Source organism: Oncorhynchus masou, chromosome 28 (assembly GCF_036934945.1).
Source record: "Oncorhynchus masou masou isolate Uvic2021 chromosome 28, UVic_Omas_1.1, whole genome shotgun sequence".
NCBI classification, from domain to species: Eukaryota; Metazoa; Chordata; class Actinopteri; order Salmoniformes; family Salmonidae; genus Oncorhynchus; species Oncorhynchus masou.
Genome location: NC_088239.1, coordinates 55,805,934 through 55,824,422, shown reverse-complemented (window position 1 = coordinate 55,824,422; position 18,489 = coordinate 55,805,934). Strand labels below are relative to the sequence as shown.

At 42.2% G+C, this 18,489-nt stretch overlaps 1 protein-coding gene across 2 annotated transcripts in view; it reads left to right on the top strand.

Moving 5' to 3' along the window:
- The first annotated feature begins 606 nt into the window (after positions 1-606).
- Positions 607-18,489, top strand: part of LOC135517936 (myosin-IIIb) — a 60,084-nt gene continuing 42,201 nt past the window's right edge. For both annotated transcript variants that reach the window (XR_010452090.1, XM_064942668.1), the window contains exons 1-3: positions 607-926; positions 1,900-1,965; positions 2,215-2,345. Coding sequence is in view for 1 of the 2 variants with exons in the window: in XM_064942668.1 (XP_064798740.1) it covers positions 825-926; positions 1,900-1,965; positions 2,215-2,345 (299 nt within the window). In the remaining variant the exon portion in view is untranslated. The remainder of the gene's footprint in view (positions 927-1,899; positions 1,966-2,214; positions 2,346-18,489) is intronic.

Genomic DNA, 18,489 nt, shown 5'->3' with positions numbered 1-18,489 from the left:
TTATTCTGATGTTTCATATTCTTAAACTAAAGTGTTGATCCTAACTGACCTAAGACAGGGAATTTTTACTAGGATTAAATGTCAGGAATTGTGAAAAACTGAGTTTAAATGTATTTGGCTAAGGTGCATGTAAACTTCCGACTCCAACTGTACATGGTTCATTCTGCCTCAGTCGATAATTTCACTGCTTTGCCCTTAGTATCGTGCACAGGATGGTAATTAGTATTTACAAAATGGAGATGACAGACCTTTTAGTCATATGAGAGAATAGAGATTTTATATAATGTTGTTATATAATGGTGTAAGCAGCTTTGGTCATACATGAATATCATCTGTAAACATTTAATCTGGAAAGATATCCAGATATTCTAACATGTTATCTCTACTGCCTTGCAGTATGGTATCGCATATAAACTACATGACTGCATTTGAGTAAATCTCTAACCTCTAAAAAAGAAAGAAGTCACTTTTAATTCTGATGACTGACGCATGCCGAGCATGGGTGTGGAGAGGCAAGAGTTAACTTCTCGTCTCTAAGAAAGGGGAGGGGAGAGAGAACCCTTGCTTTGCAAGCCTTTTAAATTCAGTACTCCCCTGAGAATAGAGTAAACTCAGCTCACATACGCTGTGTGCGCTGCTGTCACAGTGTTTACATTTATTTTATTTTAATTACGGCACAACCTTGTCGTTTTTAGTATAGGTTGGATTTAAACGCCAGACAAACAAGGAAGTCAATTGTTTGTTTTTTTAATCAAGCTTCAATATTGTCCAGTACATGTAATATTGCACCCACGTTTTATTGAATAGATACGATTTTGAAAGAAATGGAGGTGCTCCTCCACGAGGATTTGGCAGCTTTGTCAGATTTGGATGAACAAAGTTTGTTGGAATCCCTGAGTCAACGGTTTAGACAAGATCGCATCTATGTAAGTAACTTTACAAGTTCAGATTTATGTGCATGTGACTGCTGTGAAAAATATACAATTTGTTCCCCCATTACGAGGATATTTTGTATCTGACCAATGATTAAATGTTAACACTGATACTGTTATGTAATTGTGATGAGACCATTACTGTGCTTCAGGTTATATCACTTTGACACTACAGTACAATCCCTGGACACGATTCCCCCCCATGTTCTACCACGTCACCCATGTGTACACAGGACTCTGCACTCTGTAAAAATCCCTGTACTTTGATGTATTTTAGTCTGCAACAAATCCCAACCAATCAAATACCTCAACCCTCAACATACTGACAGAACAGCTAGATTATCTAAATCTGTTTCAATGTATTTTATTACTTGACACGGCAGTAAACTCAACAGTGTTGAAGTGTGGGGATCGATGAATAACACAAATAGGCAGTCTAGTGGAGACTGCTGAAGGGAGGCTGCCTTGTAATAATGGCCGGGAATGGAGTAGATGGAATGGTATCAAACACCATTCCAGACATTATTATGAGCCGTCCTCCCCTCAGCAGCCTGCACTGATGCAGTCATATATCAACATGCCATTTTATTTCATGTCATTGTTGGCTGACAGAACAAAGAACTTTTGTGCAGTGACACGAGTGGTGTTTGTCTTTGAATGTACAGTACACATTAATGACCCGCCAGCTGCATGTTCTTAATGTCGTAGTTCAGCCACGACTCTGTGAAACATAAAATAGATTAGTATATATATATATATGGCCTGATTTCTTTGAAGGTGTTTCCATTTTTCAAGTAAGGGAAACAGGTTTACTCTGCTAATGTGTAAGGGAGGTTTCGTTAACAGCGGAGGCTAACAACCTGAGCTGACTTCAGTTTGAAAGGGAAACACTTGAAAACCAGTTTAACCTTGTCATTGATGGTAAAATATTTCTTGCTCTCTTTCTTCCACTGCCTATCTATACCAGACCTACATTGGGGACATCTTGGTGGCCATAAATCCATTTAAATACCTTCCTCTGTATGAGAAAGAGGTAAGTACTCCTACAAGACAAATAAGCATTCAGATGTGCTGGCAGATTTAATCATAAAAGCTGCCCTAGCTGTCCAATGACTCCCTATGACCTGGAAAGCAGAAGTTCCACCAAATCTTTTCAAAGCATTTTACACTTAAGCTTGTCTTATGGATTTAACCAACATAACTGACCAGTAATCTTTAGAAAAATTGACTAAACTGTTTGTAGACAGTGGCTTTAGAGATGTTCCTCCTTCTATCTGTTCAGGTATCAGAGAGCTATAAGTACCATGAGAAGACCAAGCTACCTCCTCACATATTTGCTGTGGCAGACAGGGCCTACCAGTCCATGCTGGGACGGTTGGCCACAGGACCCCGAAACCAATGCATTGTGATCAGGTGGGTCCATTAACAGTCTACAGTAGTACTTTACTGAGCCAAGCTGTACTGCACCAGCCTGTCACACATCCACTATAATAGTTGCTGGAAACCTGTTATAAAGGATAATGTGAACCAAAAATATACATGCCGGCACAGTTTAGTTTGGGTTGCCACGATTGTCTAAAAGATGTATAAGGTTTCCTGAACACCACCCTAACAAATGGCAACAGACACCAGTCGCAGGTGTGTCTGCTTTGCTCAGGTCAGCGGTTATTTTTTTTCTCTCACATTGACATGCCACTTCCAGTACAGCAGCTGCTTAGCTGTGTTAGCCTGTGTTTGTTGTGCCTGCAGACCAGCAGGCCCAGGCTTGAGTCATGTCAACATGACCTTGCTGCTCTACACTGTAGCAGTAAATGGATCTTGTGTAGCCTCCTGTTGAGAACACAGATTTCCTTGTCTGCCTCTGGTGACCTTCATCTAGCGTGAAATATGGAACCCTTTAAATGCAGAGGGAAGAAAAACATACTTCTGGCCATGTAGTGTATGTTGACACTTGCTCGTCGAACATCTCATTCCAAAATCATGGGCATTAATATGAACTCTTCTGGGAAGGATACCTAGTCAGTTGTACAACTGAATGCATTCAAATATCTTCCGCATTTAACCAACCCGTCTGAATCAGAGAGGTGCGGGGGGCTGCCTTAATCGACATACACATCAGGGGCAGAACGTCAGATTGTTACATTATTGTATGCTGTAGCATTAATATTTCCCTTCACTGGAACTAAGGAGCCTATCCTGAACCATGAAAAAGAGCCCCAGACCAGTATTCCTCCTCCACCAAACTTTCCAGTTGGCACTATGCATTTGGGCAGGTATCGTTCTCCTGGCATCTTCCAAACCCAGATTGGTCTGTTGGACTACCAGATGGTGAAGCGTGATTCATCCCTCCAGAGAATGGGCTTCCACTGTTCCAGAGTCCAATGGTGGCGAGCTTTACACAACTCTAGCTGCCGCTTGGTGATCTTAGGCTTTTGTGCGTCTGCTCGGCCATGGAAACCCATTTCATGAAGATCCCGACAAACCGTTATTGTGCTGACGTTGCTTCCAGAGGCATTTTGGAACTCTGTAGTGCGTGTCGCAACCGAGGACAGAAGATTTTTATGAGCTGTACACTTCGGCACTCGGCAGTCCCGTTCTGTGAGCTTGTGTGGCCGACCACTTCGCGACTGAGAAGTTGTTGCTTCTAGAGATTTCCACATCACAATAGGGATGCAACAGTACAGTGGGCCCACAATTCGGTATGTATCACGGTTTGTGGGCCACGGTAACGGTACAGTTTCGGTGTCTTTATATTTAAGAAAAAAATAAAAACATCACCCTTTAAACAATGAACTCTTTATTTTGCCTGTAGACAACTAAACTTTCCATTACGAAAAATGGCAGCACTAGGCCTGGTTTCTGTCTCTACTGTAGGTAATCAAGGGGAGAAAAACATTCAAATTAAAAGTGCTTCTTAGCTTTGACGACCTGTAGGTGCTTTGCCTTCTAAATAAACAGGGTACATACTTGTATAGGCCATATTAAATGTCAAAATAACAAAGTGCAACATTAAGTTGGTACCCTATATGAGGTATCTATTACTTTATGTTGAGGTTCTTCTGTAAAAAGATAAGCATGTCAACATTCTCTGAAGCAAGACGAGAACGACTGCACTGACAATGTCCCCTGCGGTGGAGAGAACTTTCACTTGCAACAGAGGTTTCCAGGACACTCAGGCAAGTCTTGCAACATGGGGGAACTTTGACTGGTTTGTTTTCCACCACACAAAAGGATCAGCATCCACATGAAGGCAATCTGCTGCCTTGTATGAGGTGACCACCTCCTAAATCAATTTGGAAAAGGGCTTGGTCTGTTCCTCTGCTTTGAAAAGCTCCCCAAATAACTCTAAATAAATAAATTAAAAGAGCCTGTCACTTGAATATCGTAGCACTCTCTCGCTGTCTTTTTCTCTCCATCAAATTGCATCTAAAATGGTTCCAGATTGAAATATAGCCCTATATATAAATGTCCTAGCCTACTTCTTTTCAGGTAATACATTCAATGCAGTATTTAGCTTATATTTAGCTAATTAATGATGGGTTATGCGTAATAATCTTCTAATTTTAGCCTCTTGTCTTTTGCGCAGTAGGCACGCACCTGTGCTCCGCTGGCCGCTCCCTTTAAATGCTCCTAGGCTCTTGGAGTCCCATGCAGGAAAAGCTACATTCACTTGCTGGACATAATGTTTTTTTATCATTTCTTATACCAATAGACTATTCGAAGAGGGACGCAAGCTCTTGTTTGCTAAATGTTAAATACAGCAGCCAATAGAACTCACAGGTAGTATGAAAGAGTGAACGCGCAATGACGGTAGGCTTAAAGTCTTTTATTCAAACCCATAACCATTCAATCTTCGTGAAGAGAAGTCAAAGCCTTCTGCATCTTAGTGAAGACAACATAACTTATTTCATTTAACTGTTGAAGGCATGAAGCAACAATGGAGAGAGGTCGGCTAATAACATTAAGGGAAATATTATGAAAGGTGTGTATATATGCGTCAGCCTACTAATTATACAAACGGGCCCTATTATATTTTCAAAATCGCTAGACTATACTTGTAACTTTGTAGGCCGTATGTGCTGCACCAGAATCACATGTTCTCTTCTGCTTTATCATGGTTTGAACGATGTGCGTAATTCACATTTATTTAATTTATTTACCCAAGAGAACATATACTGTAACTAGCTACATCTATGGGCTTTAATGTTTTTCTGTAATGTGCAGTAGCCTATATCATATATGTATTGGATAAAGGCACAATCATTTGGTCTTATTTGGGCTTGGGCTCCATAAATGTATTTTAATGTAGGACTCATAATGTATTTAATATATGGCTTATGTGGCATCAGACTTGAATTTTCAATCAAAGCTCTAATCAAATCCCTATTTATATGGTTTATAATGCTTTTGAATGAAACATTCGGTTTTGGCGGGAAATACAGGGTTACCTGGGAGAAAATGTATTTATTCTTTGGATGGAACATTTGTGAAAATATTCAACCCTAGTAAGACTATTCTACTGCCACTGTTTCTCTATGGAGACTGCATGGTTGTGTGCTCGATTTTATACACCGACCAGCAACGGGTGTGGCTGAAACGGCCGAATCCACAAATTTGAATGGGTGTCCACATACTTTTGTATCTATATTGTATTTCTGTTATATTCAAATTAAATTTTATTTGGCAAATGCGCCGAATACAACAGGTGTAGACCTTGAAGTGAAACACTTACAAGCCCTTAACCAACAATGCAGTTTTAAGAAAATACAAGAAAAAAAGTGAGATGAGAATAACAAATCATTAAAGAGCAGCAGTAAGAGCACGTGATGCCGCTGAGCAGACGTTGACAAACCGAGCTCTTCAAAGTTATTATATTTTTACCTAAATAACAACGTTGAAACAATATTCTAACATTGGCTGATAAATTGTCAAGTACTTACCTTCCCAAAGAGCCATGGACCTCCGATCGAGAGGCAAGAAGGACGACCAAAACGTCGTTGATTCCCAAGATAACGATAACGCTACAGCTAGCAAGATTAGCATTAGCCCTCATAACTCAGACGACAGTTCCAGACTGTTGCTCTCAGCAGCCTCTTGCGAGCCTGCCGACATGCTGGCTACTCTCCTCCGGGAAATTCAGGATGGTAACAGAGGTCTTTCTCTGAAAATCGATAAGAAATCGGCTGAACTCCATTCCTCCATTGACGACCTGAAATCCTCTATGAATGATCTCCTTTTCAGAACGACTGAGGCAGAGTTGCGCATTAGCACAGTTGAAGATACCATCGCTAGACATGACCAGGTCTTGACACAACTGCAAAAGGACAATGCCTAACTCAAAAACAAAGTAGATCAGATGGAAAACCAGAGTAGACGTAGTAATATCCGTGTGGTGGGATTGAATGAGGACAGCGAGGGCCGTGACCCGGTCCGTTTCTTCACTCAATGGATCCCGGAGGTCCTAGGCATAATCAACTTTACCAAACCGCTGGAAATCGAACGCGCCCACAGAACATCAGCGCCGAAACCCCGGCCAGATGAGCCCCCACGAGCCGTCCTGATCAGGTTCCTCCGTTTCCAAGACAGAGAGAAGATACTGCAACTCGCAAGACCCAAAGGGGACATCACCATCGATGGAAAGAGGGTCAGCCTTTTCCCAGATATGAGCGCGGATCTCGCCAGACGCCGCAAGCAGTTCAGATCTGCCGCCAAAGCACTGAAGGAGAAGAACTTCACCGGCTACCTCATCCACCCTGCGCGGATGAAAGTTCAGTACAAAGGCCGAAGCCATCTCTTCAACACACCGGGAGAAGTGCACACTTTTCTCAAAGAACTGAGCAATGTCTGAGCCAGGACGGTCTCTCTGGGGGATAAAACGCAGTTCGTTTGTTTTCTCTTATCCGGTTTGAACTGCTGGTATCTCCCGGTCGCTTTAATTGATTTGTACATTTTCAACTAACTGTATCTTCCCGGGGTGAGTTCTATTACATTTACAGGAGAGTATATTTTGGTTTAGTCCATATCTACTGGGCGACGCAATAAGTGGGCTTAGGCCCACTGCTTTCCCCCTCATTTATGTTGTTAATCTTTCGTAAAGAGACTCAAGCATCCCTTACCGTGGGCAGTAAATATTCAGACATAAATATCTATTCACAATGTTTGTTTTCAATTTAGAGAGCTCGCAGGTTTTAGTTTACGCCAAGGTTTAGCTAGTAAGAGCAAGATGGAAAGCGAGCAGCAACGTATCGCTACAAGTGTATTCATGTTTGATTGTTGGGATTGTTGTTCTAGTCTGACAATCGGGGTGGGTGGGATTTTTCTTTTCTTTTTTCTATGTTTATTGTTTCCTTCCTTAAGAGAGACACAGGTCACTTTTGTGCTCAAACCAAAGTTGAAACATTTCCTAATTATCTGCATATGATAGATTTCTATTCAGTTACATATTTGAAACCCAACCTATGCTTAACCCACTAAAATATGTCACATTCAACGTAAAAGGTCTTAACAGCCCAATTAAAAGGAAAAGAGTCTATAATACCTTAAGAAATTAAAGGCTGACATTGTGTTTTTACAAGAAACACATCTTACAGCCAGTGAACACAAGAAATTGAAGAGGGAATGGGTAGGACATGTTTTTGCATCCTCTTTTAACTCCAAAGCAAGAGGAACTGCAATTTTGATAAGTAGACACATCCCCTTCTGCGTCAACAACACCATCTCTGATCCCTCTGGCAGGTTTGTTTTGGTGCAGTGGCATATGTTTTCAGAGTCTTGGACCCTATTGAATATTTATGCTCCTAACTTCGATGACCATATGTTTATTCAGAATGTCTTCCTTCAAGTTGCTAAAGCACCACCAGGATGGCTACTGGTTGGAGGAGATTTTAATTTTTGCTTAGATACAGTTCTTGATACATCTTCTGATAAACCCTCACTTCTTACCAAAGCCGGCAAGCTCACCATGTCATTCATGAAAGATCTCAATTTACTAGACATCTGGAGACAGTTGCACCCACAGGATAGGGACTACTCTTTTTATTCACACCCACACAAGACACACACACGCATAGATAACTTTTTACTTTCGACACAACTGTTTCATAGAGTGTTAGATGTCGAGTATCTCCCCAGATTGCTTAGTGACCATTCTCCTCTGGTATTATCAATCTCCATTCCTACCAAGGTAAATGGAGCATATAGATGGAGACTAAATCCTACACTTCTAAAGCAACCTGAATTTTGTGCATTCATCAAAGAGCAGATCAATATTTTTACTTTGACAAACAAACCCTCTGCTCCTGACAGCTTCATTCTTTGGGACACATTGAAGGCCTATCTGAGGGGACAGATTATTTCCTATACTAAAGGGCTGAAGAAAAAACACTGCGGAACTGATTGCCCTTGAATCTGAAATCTCCGAGCTAGAGAACCTACCAAAGAGGCCCGACTAAAGATCTATACAGGCTTTTGGTAAATAAAAAACTTAATTATAATATTCTGAACACATATCAAGCTGAGAGGGCCATCACTAAATCAAAACAGCGTTATTATGAGCTTGGAGAGAAAGCTCACAAAGTATTGGCATGGCAACTGAAAGCAGAGGAAAGTAAGAGGACAATTAATGCCATAGAAACTCTTACTAAAGAGATATCCTTGACCCTACTGAAATTAATAATACTTTGAAGAAATACTATGAAGATCTCCACTTCCCAATCAAGCGATGATCTATCAGAGATCGACTCCTTTCTCTCCTCTCTCAACCTCCAATGCCTGTCAGGGGAAGACAGAGTCCGCCTGAGTGAACACTTCTCAGTTCCTGAATTGTTGGAGGCCATTAAATCCCTACCTTCTAATAAATCTCCTGGGGAGGATGGCTTCCCTCCAGAGTTCTATAAAGAATTTAGGGTGCTGTTGGTCCCCTACCTTATGGAGGTACTTAAAAAAGCCAGAGAAGACAACTGCTTTCCAGAGTCTTTCTCTCAAGCAGTGATTACTGTAATCCACAAAGGGAAAAACCCGCTAAAGTGCGCCTCCTATAGACCAATCTCTCTCCTTAACACAGATTGTAAACTGGTCACCAAGATGCTATCTAAGAGACTGGAGTCATGTCTTCCCCTGTTGGTCAACCCAGATCAGACTGGCTTCATAATTAATAGATTGTCCTCCAACAATCTCAGAAGGTTCTTTGATATAATTCACCTTGCTAACAAAAACAAAATACCTAGTGTCGCAGTCTCCCTCGACGCTGAAAAGGCCTTTGATAGGGTTGAATGGCCATACCTCTTTCGCGTCTTGGAAAAGTTCGGTTTAGGTACCGTGTTTGTAAATTTGATAAAATCACTCTACAAATCTCCTAAAGCTAGGATTGCTACCAATGGGATTACTTCCTCCTCTTTCCCTCTTTATAGGGGGAACAGACAAGGTTGCCCAATTTAGCCCCCACCTCTTTGCCCTTGCCATCGAACCGTTGGCTGAGGCTATTAGAACGTGCCCTGACATACATGGCTTTGAGGTGGGCCCCCATACCCATAAATTATCACTCTTTGCGGACGACCTTGTCTTATTTCTAACAAACCCAGAACACTCCCTCTCTCACTTGCAGATCCTACTACAGTGTTATAGTTCTTTCTCTGGATATAAGGTCAATCTTGATAAAAGCGAAATCTTAGCGTTGTCTGTCTTTGACCATCATACCATCAAGCACAAGTTTCCTTTCAGATGGTCGCCTATGGGCTTCACATATTTGGGCATAATGGTGGATGGTGATCTGAACAACCTCTATAAACTCAATCTGGCCAGTTTGTTGCAAAAGGTGGAGGTTGACCTTTGTAAATGGATGGACTTACCTCTCACTCTACTGGGTAGAATCAATGTAATTCAAATGAATGTCCTGCCCAGGTTTCTATATCTGTTTCAATCTCTCCCTATCCCTGTTCCCGCAGCATTTTTTTTTCCTCTCTCGACAAGCTGACCAGACGGTTTATCTGGCACGGCAAAACCCCTAGGGTTGGCCTGGATAAACTGACCCTTGATTACAGTCAAGGAGGCTTAAACCTCCCCAATTTTAGAATGTACTACTGAGCTGCACAGTCTAGGTTTCTGGCTCAGAGGTTTGACAAGGGTCCCTCTCCCTCATGGTTGAACATTGAAAAGCTTGAGGTAAATGATGACACTGGGGCAGATTTGTTTTACAAATGGGACAGAAAATCTATAAAAACCATCACAGACAACCCTTTAATCATACATTCTGTCCTGGCATGGTGCAAACTGCATGAGCTGTTCGGACGAGGGGGATTCCTTTCCCCTAAAACCCCTTTATGGAACAATAGATTGATCCCTATGTTTTTCCAGAATAGTAACTTTAGACCATGGTCTGATAAGGGGATCACTCTTCTGGAACATTGTTACGAGGAGGGAGTTCTTATGTCTTTTGATCATCTGAAACAGAAATACCACTTGCCTAACAGGGACTTCTTTAGCTACCTACAACTACAAAAGTTTATTAGGGTGACTCTCAAGGGACAATGGAACTGACCTAAGATGTCACCTATTGAACAACTCTGCCATGCAGACCAACCACTGTTCAAGACCATTTCCCGTGTTTACAATGCTCTTATGTCAGGACTAACACTGCCTGGGCTAGATAAACCCTGACTTAGATGGGAGAAAGATCTGGGTATTGATCTTGATGAGGATCTATGGAGTGACATATGCAGGGATGGGGTTACATCCACATTGAACTCCAGATATAGACTGATCCAGTTTAATTTCCTCCATCAGCTCTATATCACCCCATCTAGACTGCACAGGTTCAACCCAGATATCTCCTCCCTATGTTTTAGATGTGGCTCAGATGAAGGAACATTCCTCCATTCCACTTGGCAGTGTTCAAAACTACACGGTTTCTGGCAGGGGGTATGCGATACCATATCCTCAATTCACGGGGTTGCATTCCCTTTAGACCCGGAGGTCTGTCTACTGGGTAACTTTACTAACACCAATCTTAGGCAAAGCCATACAATAAAGCTAACAGAAATATTGCTAGCGATTGCCAAGAAATGTATTGCCTTGAAATGGAAATTGGATTCCTCCCTGCCAGTTGCAATGTGGCTTTCGGAAGTTAATAGTTGTATCCCTTTGGAGAAAATCACTTACTGCTTGAGGAATAAGTTAAAGACATTTTACAGAATTTGGCAACCTTTTATTGACTATATGGAGAATCTCCCCCCACATCTCATTGATTGAATCTATATATAATCCTCACAATGTTTCACATGTAATGTATAATATGTAGCCTACGGCAGGTGATCCAATGTCTCGTTATTTTTTTTTTTTATATATTTTTTTATTATTGTATGTTTGGTTATATAATTTATTTTTGTTACGTTCGTCTATTACTGTCACTTTGTCCTATCGTTGTCTAATATCTTTTCACTTTTGTTTTGAATGTTCTTAATTGGAAAATGCAAAAAAAAAAAAAAAAAAAAAAGAGCAGCAGTAAAAAAACAATACCGGGACTATATACAGGGGGTATCGGTACAGAGTCGATGTGCGGGGGCACCGGTGTCAAGGTAATTGAGATAATATGTACATGTACAGTTGAAGTCAGAAGTTTACTTACACCTTAGCCAAATACATTTAAACTCAGTTTTTCACAATTCCTGACATTTAATCCTAGTAAAAATTCCCTGTCTTAGGTCAGTTAGGATCATCACTTTATTTTAAGAATGTGAAATGTCAGAGTAATAGTAGAGAGAATTATTTATTTCAGCTTTTATTTCCTTCATCACATTCCCAGTGGGTTAGAAGTTTACATACACTCAATTTGGTAGCATTGCCTAAAACAATTTTAAGCTTGGGTAAAACATTTCGGGTAGCCTTACACAAACTTCCCACAAAAAGTTGTGTGAATTTTGGCCCATTTCCTCCTGACAGAGATGGTGTAACTGAGTCAGGTTTGTAGGCATTCTTGCTTTTTCAGTTCTGCCCACATATTTTCTATAGAATTGTCAGGGCTTTGTGATGACCACTCCAATACCTTGACTTTGTTGTCCTTAAGCCATTTTGCCACAACTTTATGAAGTATGCTTGGGGTCATTGTCCATTTGAAAGACCCATTTGCAACCAAGCTTTAACTTCCTGACTGATGTCTTGATGTTGCTTCAATATATCCACATAATTGTCCTCCCTCATGATGCCATCTATTTTGTGAAGTGCACCAGTCCCTCCTGCAGCAAAGCACCCCCACAACATGATGCTGCCACCCCCGTGCTTCACTGTTGGGATGGTGTTCTTCGGCTTGCAAGCCTCCCCCTTTGTCCTCCAAACATAAATGGTCATTATGGCCAAACAGTTCTATTTTTGTTTCATCAGACCAGGGGAGATTTCTCCAAAAAGTATGATCTTTGTCCCCATGTGCAGTTGCAAACCGTTGTCTGGCTTTTTTTATGGCGGTTTTGGAGCAGTGGCTTCTTCCTTGCTGAGCGGCCTTTCAGGTTATGTGGACTTATAGGACTCGTTTTACAGTGGATATAGATAATTTTGTACCTGTTTCCTCCAGCATCTTCACAGGGTCCTATGTGGTTGTTCTGTGATTGATTTGCATTTTTTTGCAGCAAAGTACGCTCATCTCTAGGAGACAGGAGGCATCTCCTTCCTGAGCGGTATGACGGCTGGGTGGTCCCATGGTGTTTATACTTGCATACTCTGGTTTGTACATATGAACGTGGTACGTTCAGGCATTTGGAAATTGTTCCCAAGGATGAACCAGACTTGTGGAGGTCTACAATTTGTCTGCGGTCTTGCCTGATATATTTAGATTTATCCCATGATGTCAAGCAAAGAGGCACTGAGTTTGAAGGTAGGCCTTGAAATACATCCACAGGTACACCTCCAATTGACCCAAATGATGTCAATTAGCCTATCAGAAGTTTCTAAAGCCATGACATAATTTTCTGGAATTTTCCAAGCCTTTTAAAGGCACAGTCAACTTAGTGTTTGTAAACTTCTGACCCACTGGAATTGTGATACAGTGAAATAATCAGTCTGTAAACAATTGTTGGGAAAAGGACTTGTGTTATGCACAAAGTAGATGTCCTAACCGACTTGCCAAAACTAGTTTGTTAACAAGAAATTTGTGGAGTGGTTGAAACACTTAGGTTGGAGTCATTTAAAACTAGTTTATGTCAACTTCTGACTTCTAACTGTAGGTAGAGTTATTAAAGTGACTATGCACAGATGATAGAGATTAGCAGTGGTGTAAAAGAGGGAGTGAGGGCAATGCAAATAGTCTGTTTTAGCCATTTGATTTGCTGTTCAGGAGTCTTATGGCTTGGGGGTAGAAGCTGTTTAGAAGGCTCTTGGACCTAGACTTGGCGCTACGGTACCGCTTGCCATGCGGTAGCCGAGAGAACAGTCTATGACTAGGTTGGCTGGAGTCTTTGACAATTTTAGGGCCTTCTTCTGACACTGTCTGGTATAGAGGTCCTGGATGGCAGGAAGCTTGGCCCCAGTGATGTACTCTGTAGTGCCTAGCGTTCGGAGGCTGAGAAGTTGCCATACCAGACAGTGATGCAACCAGTCAGGATCCTCTCGATGGTGCAGCTGTAGAACCTTTTGAGGATCTGAGGACCCATGCCAAATCTTTTCAGTCTCCTGAGGGGGAATAGGTTTTGTCGTGCCCGTTCCACGACTGTCTTGGGTGTGCATGGACCATGTTAGTTTGTTGGCAATGTGGATGCCAAGGAACTTGAGGTCCTCAACCTGCTCCACTATAGCCCGTCGATGAGAATGGGGGCATGCTCGGTCCTCTTTTTCACAATCATGTCCTTTTGTCATGATCACTTTGTCCTTGCACCAGAAGGTCAGGTCTCTGACCGCCACCCTATAGGTTATCTCATCGTTGTCGATGATCAGGCCTACCACTGTTGTGCCATCAGCAAACTTAATGATGGTGTTGGAGTCATGCCTGGCTGTGCACTCATGAGTGAACAGGGGGGAGGAGGGGACTGAGCGCACACCCCTGAGGGGCAACCGTGTTGAGGATCAGCGTTGCTACCTACCCTTACTACCTGGGGCGGCCCATCAGGAAGTCCATGATCCAGTTGTAGAGGGAGGTGTTTAGTCACAGGATCCTTAGCTTATTGATGAGCTTTGAGGGCACTATTGTGTTGAACGCTGAGCTGTAGTCAATGAATATCATTCTCACATAGGTGTTCCTTTTGTCCAGGTGTGAAAGTGCAGTGTGGCGTACAATAGAGATTGCGACATTTGTGGATTTGTTGGGGCAGTATGCAAATTGGGTTTAGGGTTTCTGGGATAATGCTGTTGATGTGAGCCATGACCAGCCTTTCAAAGCATTTCATGGCTACAGATGTGAGTGCTACGGGTTGGTAGTCATTTAGGCATGTTACGTTAGTGTTCTTGGGCACAAGGACTATGGTGGTCTGCTTGAAACATGTTGGTATTACAGACTCCGAAAGGGAGAGGTTGAAAATGACAGTGCAGACACTTGCCAGTTGGCCAGCGCATGCTCGGAGGACACGTCCTGGTAATCCGTCTGGCCCTGCAGCCTTGTGAATGTAGACCTGTTTAAAGGTCTTACTCACATCGGCTGCGGAGAGTGTGAACACACAGTCGTCCGGAACAGCATATATTCTCATGCATGTTTTTGTGTTACTTACCTCGAAGCGAGCATAGAAGTTATTTAGCTCATCTGGAAGGCTCATATCACTGGGCAGCTTCCGGCTGTGCATCCCTTTTGTTGTCTGTAATGGTTTGCAAGCCCTGCCACATCTGACGAGCGTTGGAGCCTGTGTAGTGCGATTCGATCTTAGTCCTGTATTGACGCTTTGCCTGTTTGATGGTTCGTCGGAGGGCATAGTGGGGTTTCTTATAAGCTTCCGGGTTAGAGTCCCGCTCCTTGGAAGCGGAAGCTCTACCCGTTAGCTCAGTGCGAATGTTGCATGTAATCCATTGCTTCTGGTTGGGATATGTACGTACAGTCACTTTGGGGACGACGTCATCGATGCACTTATTGATGAAGCCAGTGACTGATGTGGTGTGCTCTTCAATGCCATCGGAAGAATCCCGGAATGTTTTTCAGTCTGTGCTTGCAAAACAGTCCTGTAGTTTAGCATCTGCTTCATCTGACCACTTTTTTTTATAGACCGAGTCACTGGTGCTTCCTGCTTTAATTTTTGCTTGTAAGCAGGAATCAGGAGGATAAAATTAGGGTCAGATTTGCCAACTGGAGGGCAAGGGAGATCTTTGTGCGCATCTCTGTGTGTAGAGTAAAGGTGGTCTAGAGTATTTTTTTTTATTTTTTCCCCCTCCTCTGATTTAAGTTTCCCTGCATTAAAGTCCCCGGCCATTAGGAGCGCGGCCTCTGGGTGAGCATTTTCTTGTTTGCTTATGGCAGTATACAGCTCATTGAGTGCGGTTTTAGTGCCAGCATCGGTCTGTGTTGGTATGTAGATAGCTACCAAAAATACAGATGAAATCTCTCTAGGTAGATAGTGTGGTTTACAGCTTATGCTCTACCTCAGGCAAGCAAAACCTTGAGACTTCCTTAGATATCGTGCACCAGCCGTTGTTTACAAATATACATAGTTCCCGCCCTGGGACTTACCAGAGGCTGCAGTTCTATCCTGCCAGTAGAGTGTATAACCTGCCAGCTGTATGATATTAATAGCCATCGTTCAGCCACGACTCGGTGAAACATAAGATATTACAGTTTGTAATGTCTCGTTGGTAGGTTATACGTATTTTCAGTTCGTCCCATTTATTAGCTAATATAGTATTAGTTAGCTAATAGTACGGATGGCAAAGGCAGATTAGCCACTCGTCGCCTGATCCTCACCCCGATCTCCTTCTGTGAAATCTGTTTCTTTCTCCAGCGAATGATTGGGATGAGGGCCTGTTCGGATGTTTGGAGTATATCCTTCCCGTCCGACTCCTCATTAAAGAAAAGTTATTTGTCCAATTCAAGGTGATTAATTGCTGTTCTGATGTCCAGAACCTCTTTTCGGTCATAAGAGATGGTAGCAGCAACATTATGTACAAAATAAGTTACAAACAATGCGAAAAAACAAACCAAATAGCACGGTTGGTTCCGAGCCAATCAAACGTCAGCCATCCTTTCTGGCGCAGTCTTTCATATCACTCTCCTTTTTTTCTCTCTCCCTGCAAATCCCCTCTGAGTTTTTCCTCATAACCCCTTCTCTTCAGGTGTCCTATGTGGTATCCTAGATTCCTGTAGTTGTCACAAAACAATCTCCTGGAAAATATTTTTGAGCAGATTTGGGATCCATAATTACAATAACACTATAGCAATGGAGCATGTTCAGATCACTGCAGCCTTCGGTGTCAAGCTACAGAGGTTTCCACTACAGGAATATGGATTGCTCCCTAAGGAATTAATTTACACTGGGTCTGCCCCGGCATAAACCTACAGTAAACTTGGTTAACATGAGGGAGGTTCTCCTCAAAGTGTTTAGCAGAAGTTTAGGAGTTTAACTGTAATGTAGTCATGTCAATTATTCTAGTGGAGGATATTTTGTACTGTACTTTGCGGATGTTTGCTCACCACTGCTGCAGGCTACAGCGTCTCCCTGTTTTTTAAATGTAGGTGTAGGGATTTTAATACTGCAATTTCCCTTAGTCATTTCCATGAAAGTGAAACAACATATGCAACCTTTATGTTAATGTTTCATTAATGTTTGTCAAAAGCCACGTCTTATCCCTTTTCTCTAAGATAAAATGTTCTTGAAATTGCAGAACTGGTATTGCAGACGTTTACAGGATATACACTGAGTGTACAAAACGTTAGGAACACCTTTCTAACATTGAGTTGCACCCTCTTTTGCCGTCGGTACAGCCTCAATTCGTTTGGGCAAGGACTCTGCAAGGTGTCAAGCATTCCACAAGGACTCTGCAAGGTGTCAAGCATTCCACAAGGACTCTGCAAGGTGTCAAGCATTCCACAAGGACTCTGCAAGGTGTCAAGCATTCCACAAGGACTCTGCAAGGTGTCAAGCATTCCACAAGGACTCTGCAAGGTGTCAAGCATTCCACAAGGACTCTGCAAGGTGTCAAGCATTCCACAAGGAGGCTGTTCCATGTTGACGCCAATGCTTCCCACAGTTGTGTCAAGTTGACTGGATGTCCGTAGGGTGGTGGACCAATCTTGATACACGGGAAACTGTTGAGCGTGACAGGTTGATGGCTAAGCTTCTGTTGAAACCATATAGAACCTACAATAAAAGTGAGATGTTGCTCTGTTTCACATCCATGGAAGCTTGTGGATCCATCTGAAAAGAGGGGTGCTTTATATAAATACATGAATGCAAGATTGGAAGGACTTGTGTACGGTTGTTGGTTGTATAGTATTTGGCTGTTTTGTTTTTTCAAGCACATGCCTACCAGCAGTCTCCGCAGTGGTTGAATGGGGCCAGTCGTCCCGTGTTACAGCGCTGTCACTGATGAATGAGCCGGTCAGCCAGTGGGAGGGGCTGGATGAGGCCAATAGTTGCTTGTGGTAACAAGGAAAGAATGCGACAACTTACTGTACCATGACTTATGCAATGATAGGGAAAGAACACCCACCTAAATGCATAGGTATACCCACACATTAAATAACACCTCTATTTTTAACAATGAGAAAGGGTCCGACAAAGGGAATGTATGTCTAATAGGTAATATATCTATTTTATAACATGGGTGTTGATCTCGCTTCATTGGAGGCCAATAAACATGCTAAAGAGTTGCAATGGAGTCTAGACTCTAAATGGGATAAGGAAGTAATTCCTTCAACAGCCAGGCATTATCAGTTCTCCCAGGATTTTGAACTATGAATGTAGTTCTTGGGCTTGCAGTTGGGGAATGTAGAGAGTTCTGAAGCAAACATCATGCAGAAAGTCTGAGACTGAGGCGATACTGGAAAAACAACCATCGACGATTTCATGGAAACATGTCCAGCATTGAAATGAAGAAAGGTCTATCTACATTTACATTTAAGTCATTTAGCAGACGCTCTAAACATCTATTAGTAAAATGCCATTTGCAATCAGAGCTTATCACAAAATCCCTAGGCCATGCTTGGCTTTCTCCTCTTGGCAGGAAGCAGCATGGTGGCATCAACAGAGTGAAGACTACATACAGTGAAGGCACTATCAGCAGCACATGCACATTTGCAAGTCCTATTGCTCATGCAAAACCCTGCACTGGTTTTCAAGTACTACTCATGTGTACAGCTTATCAATTTGGTAGAGACATATCAAGCTCCTGCAATTTGGCTGCCAAATGTCTTTCTAATTATTGGTCACTAGAAACCCGAAAAGGTAGGATGACGTTCTGAGCTGATATTGTAGTGATATTGTGTTATCTGTGCCAAATTTAATCTTACAGTCACAGTGTTCAAAAGGTATATAGTGCCCTCCACTAATATTGGCACACTTGGTAAATATGAGCAAAACGGGCTGTGAAGAAAATGTCTTTGCTGTTTGTCCTCTTGGTCTTTCATTCAAAATATTCACAAAAATCTAACCTTTTAATTGAA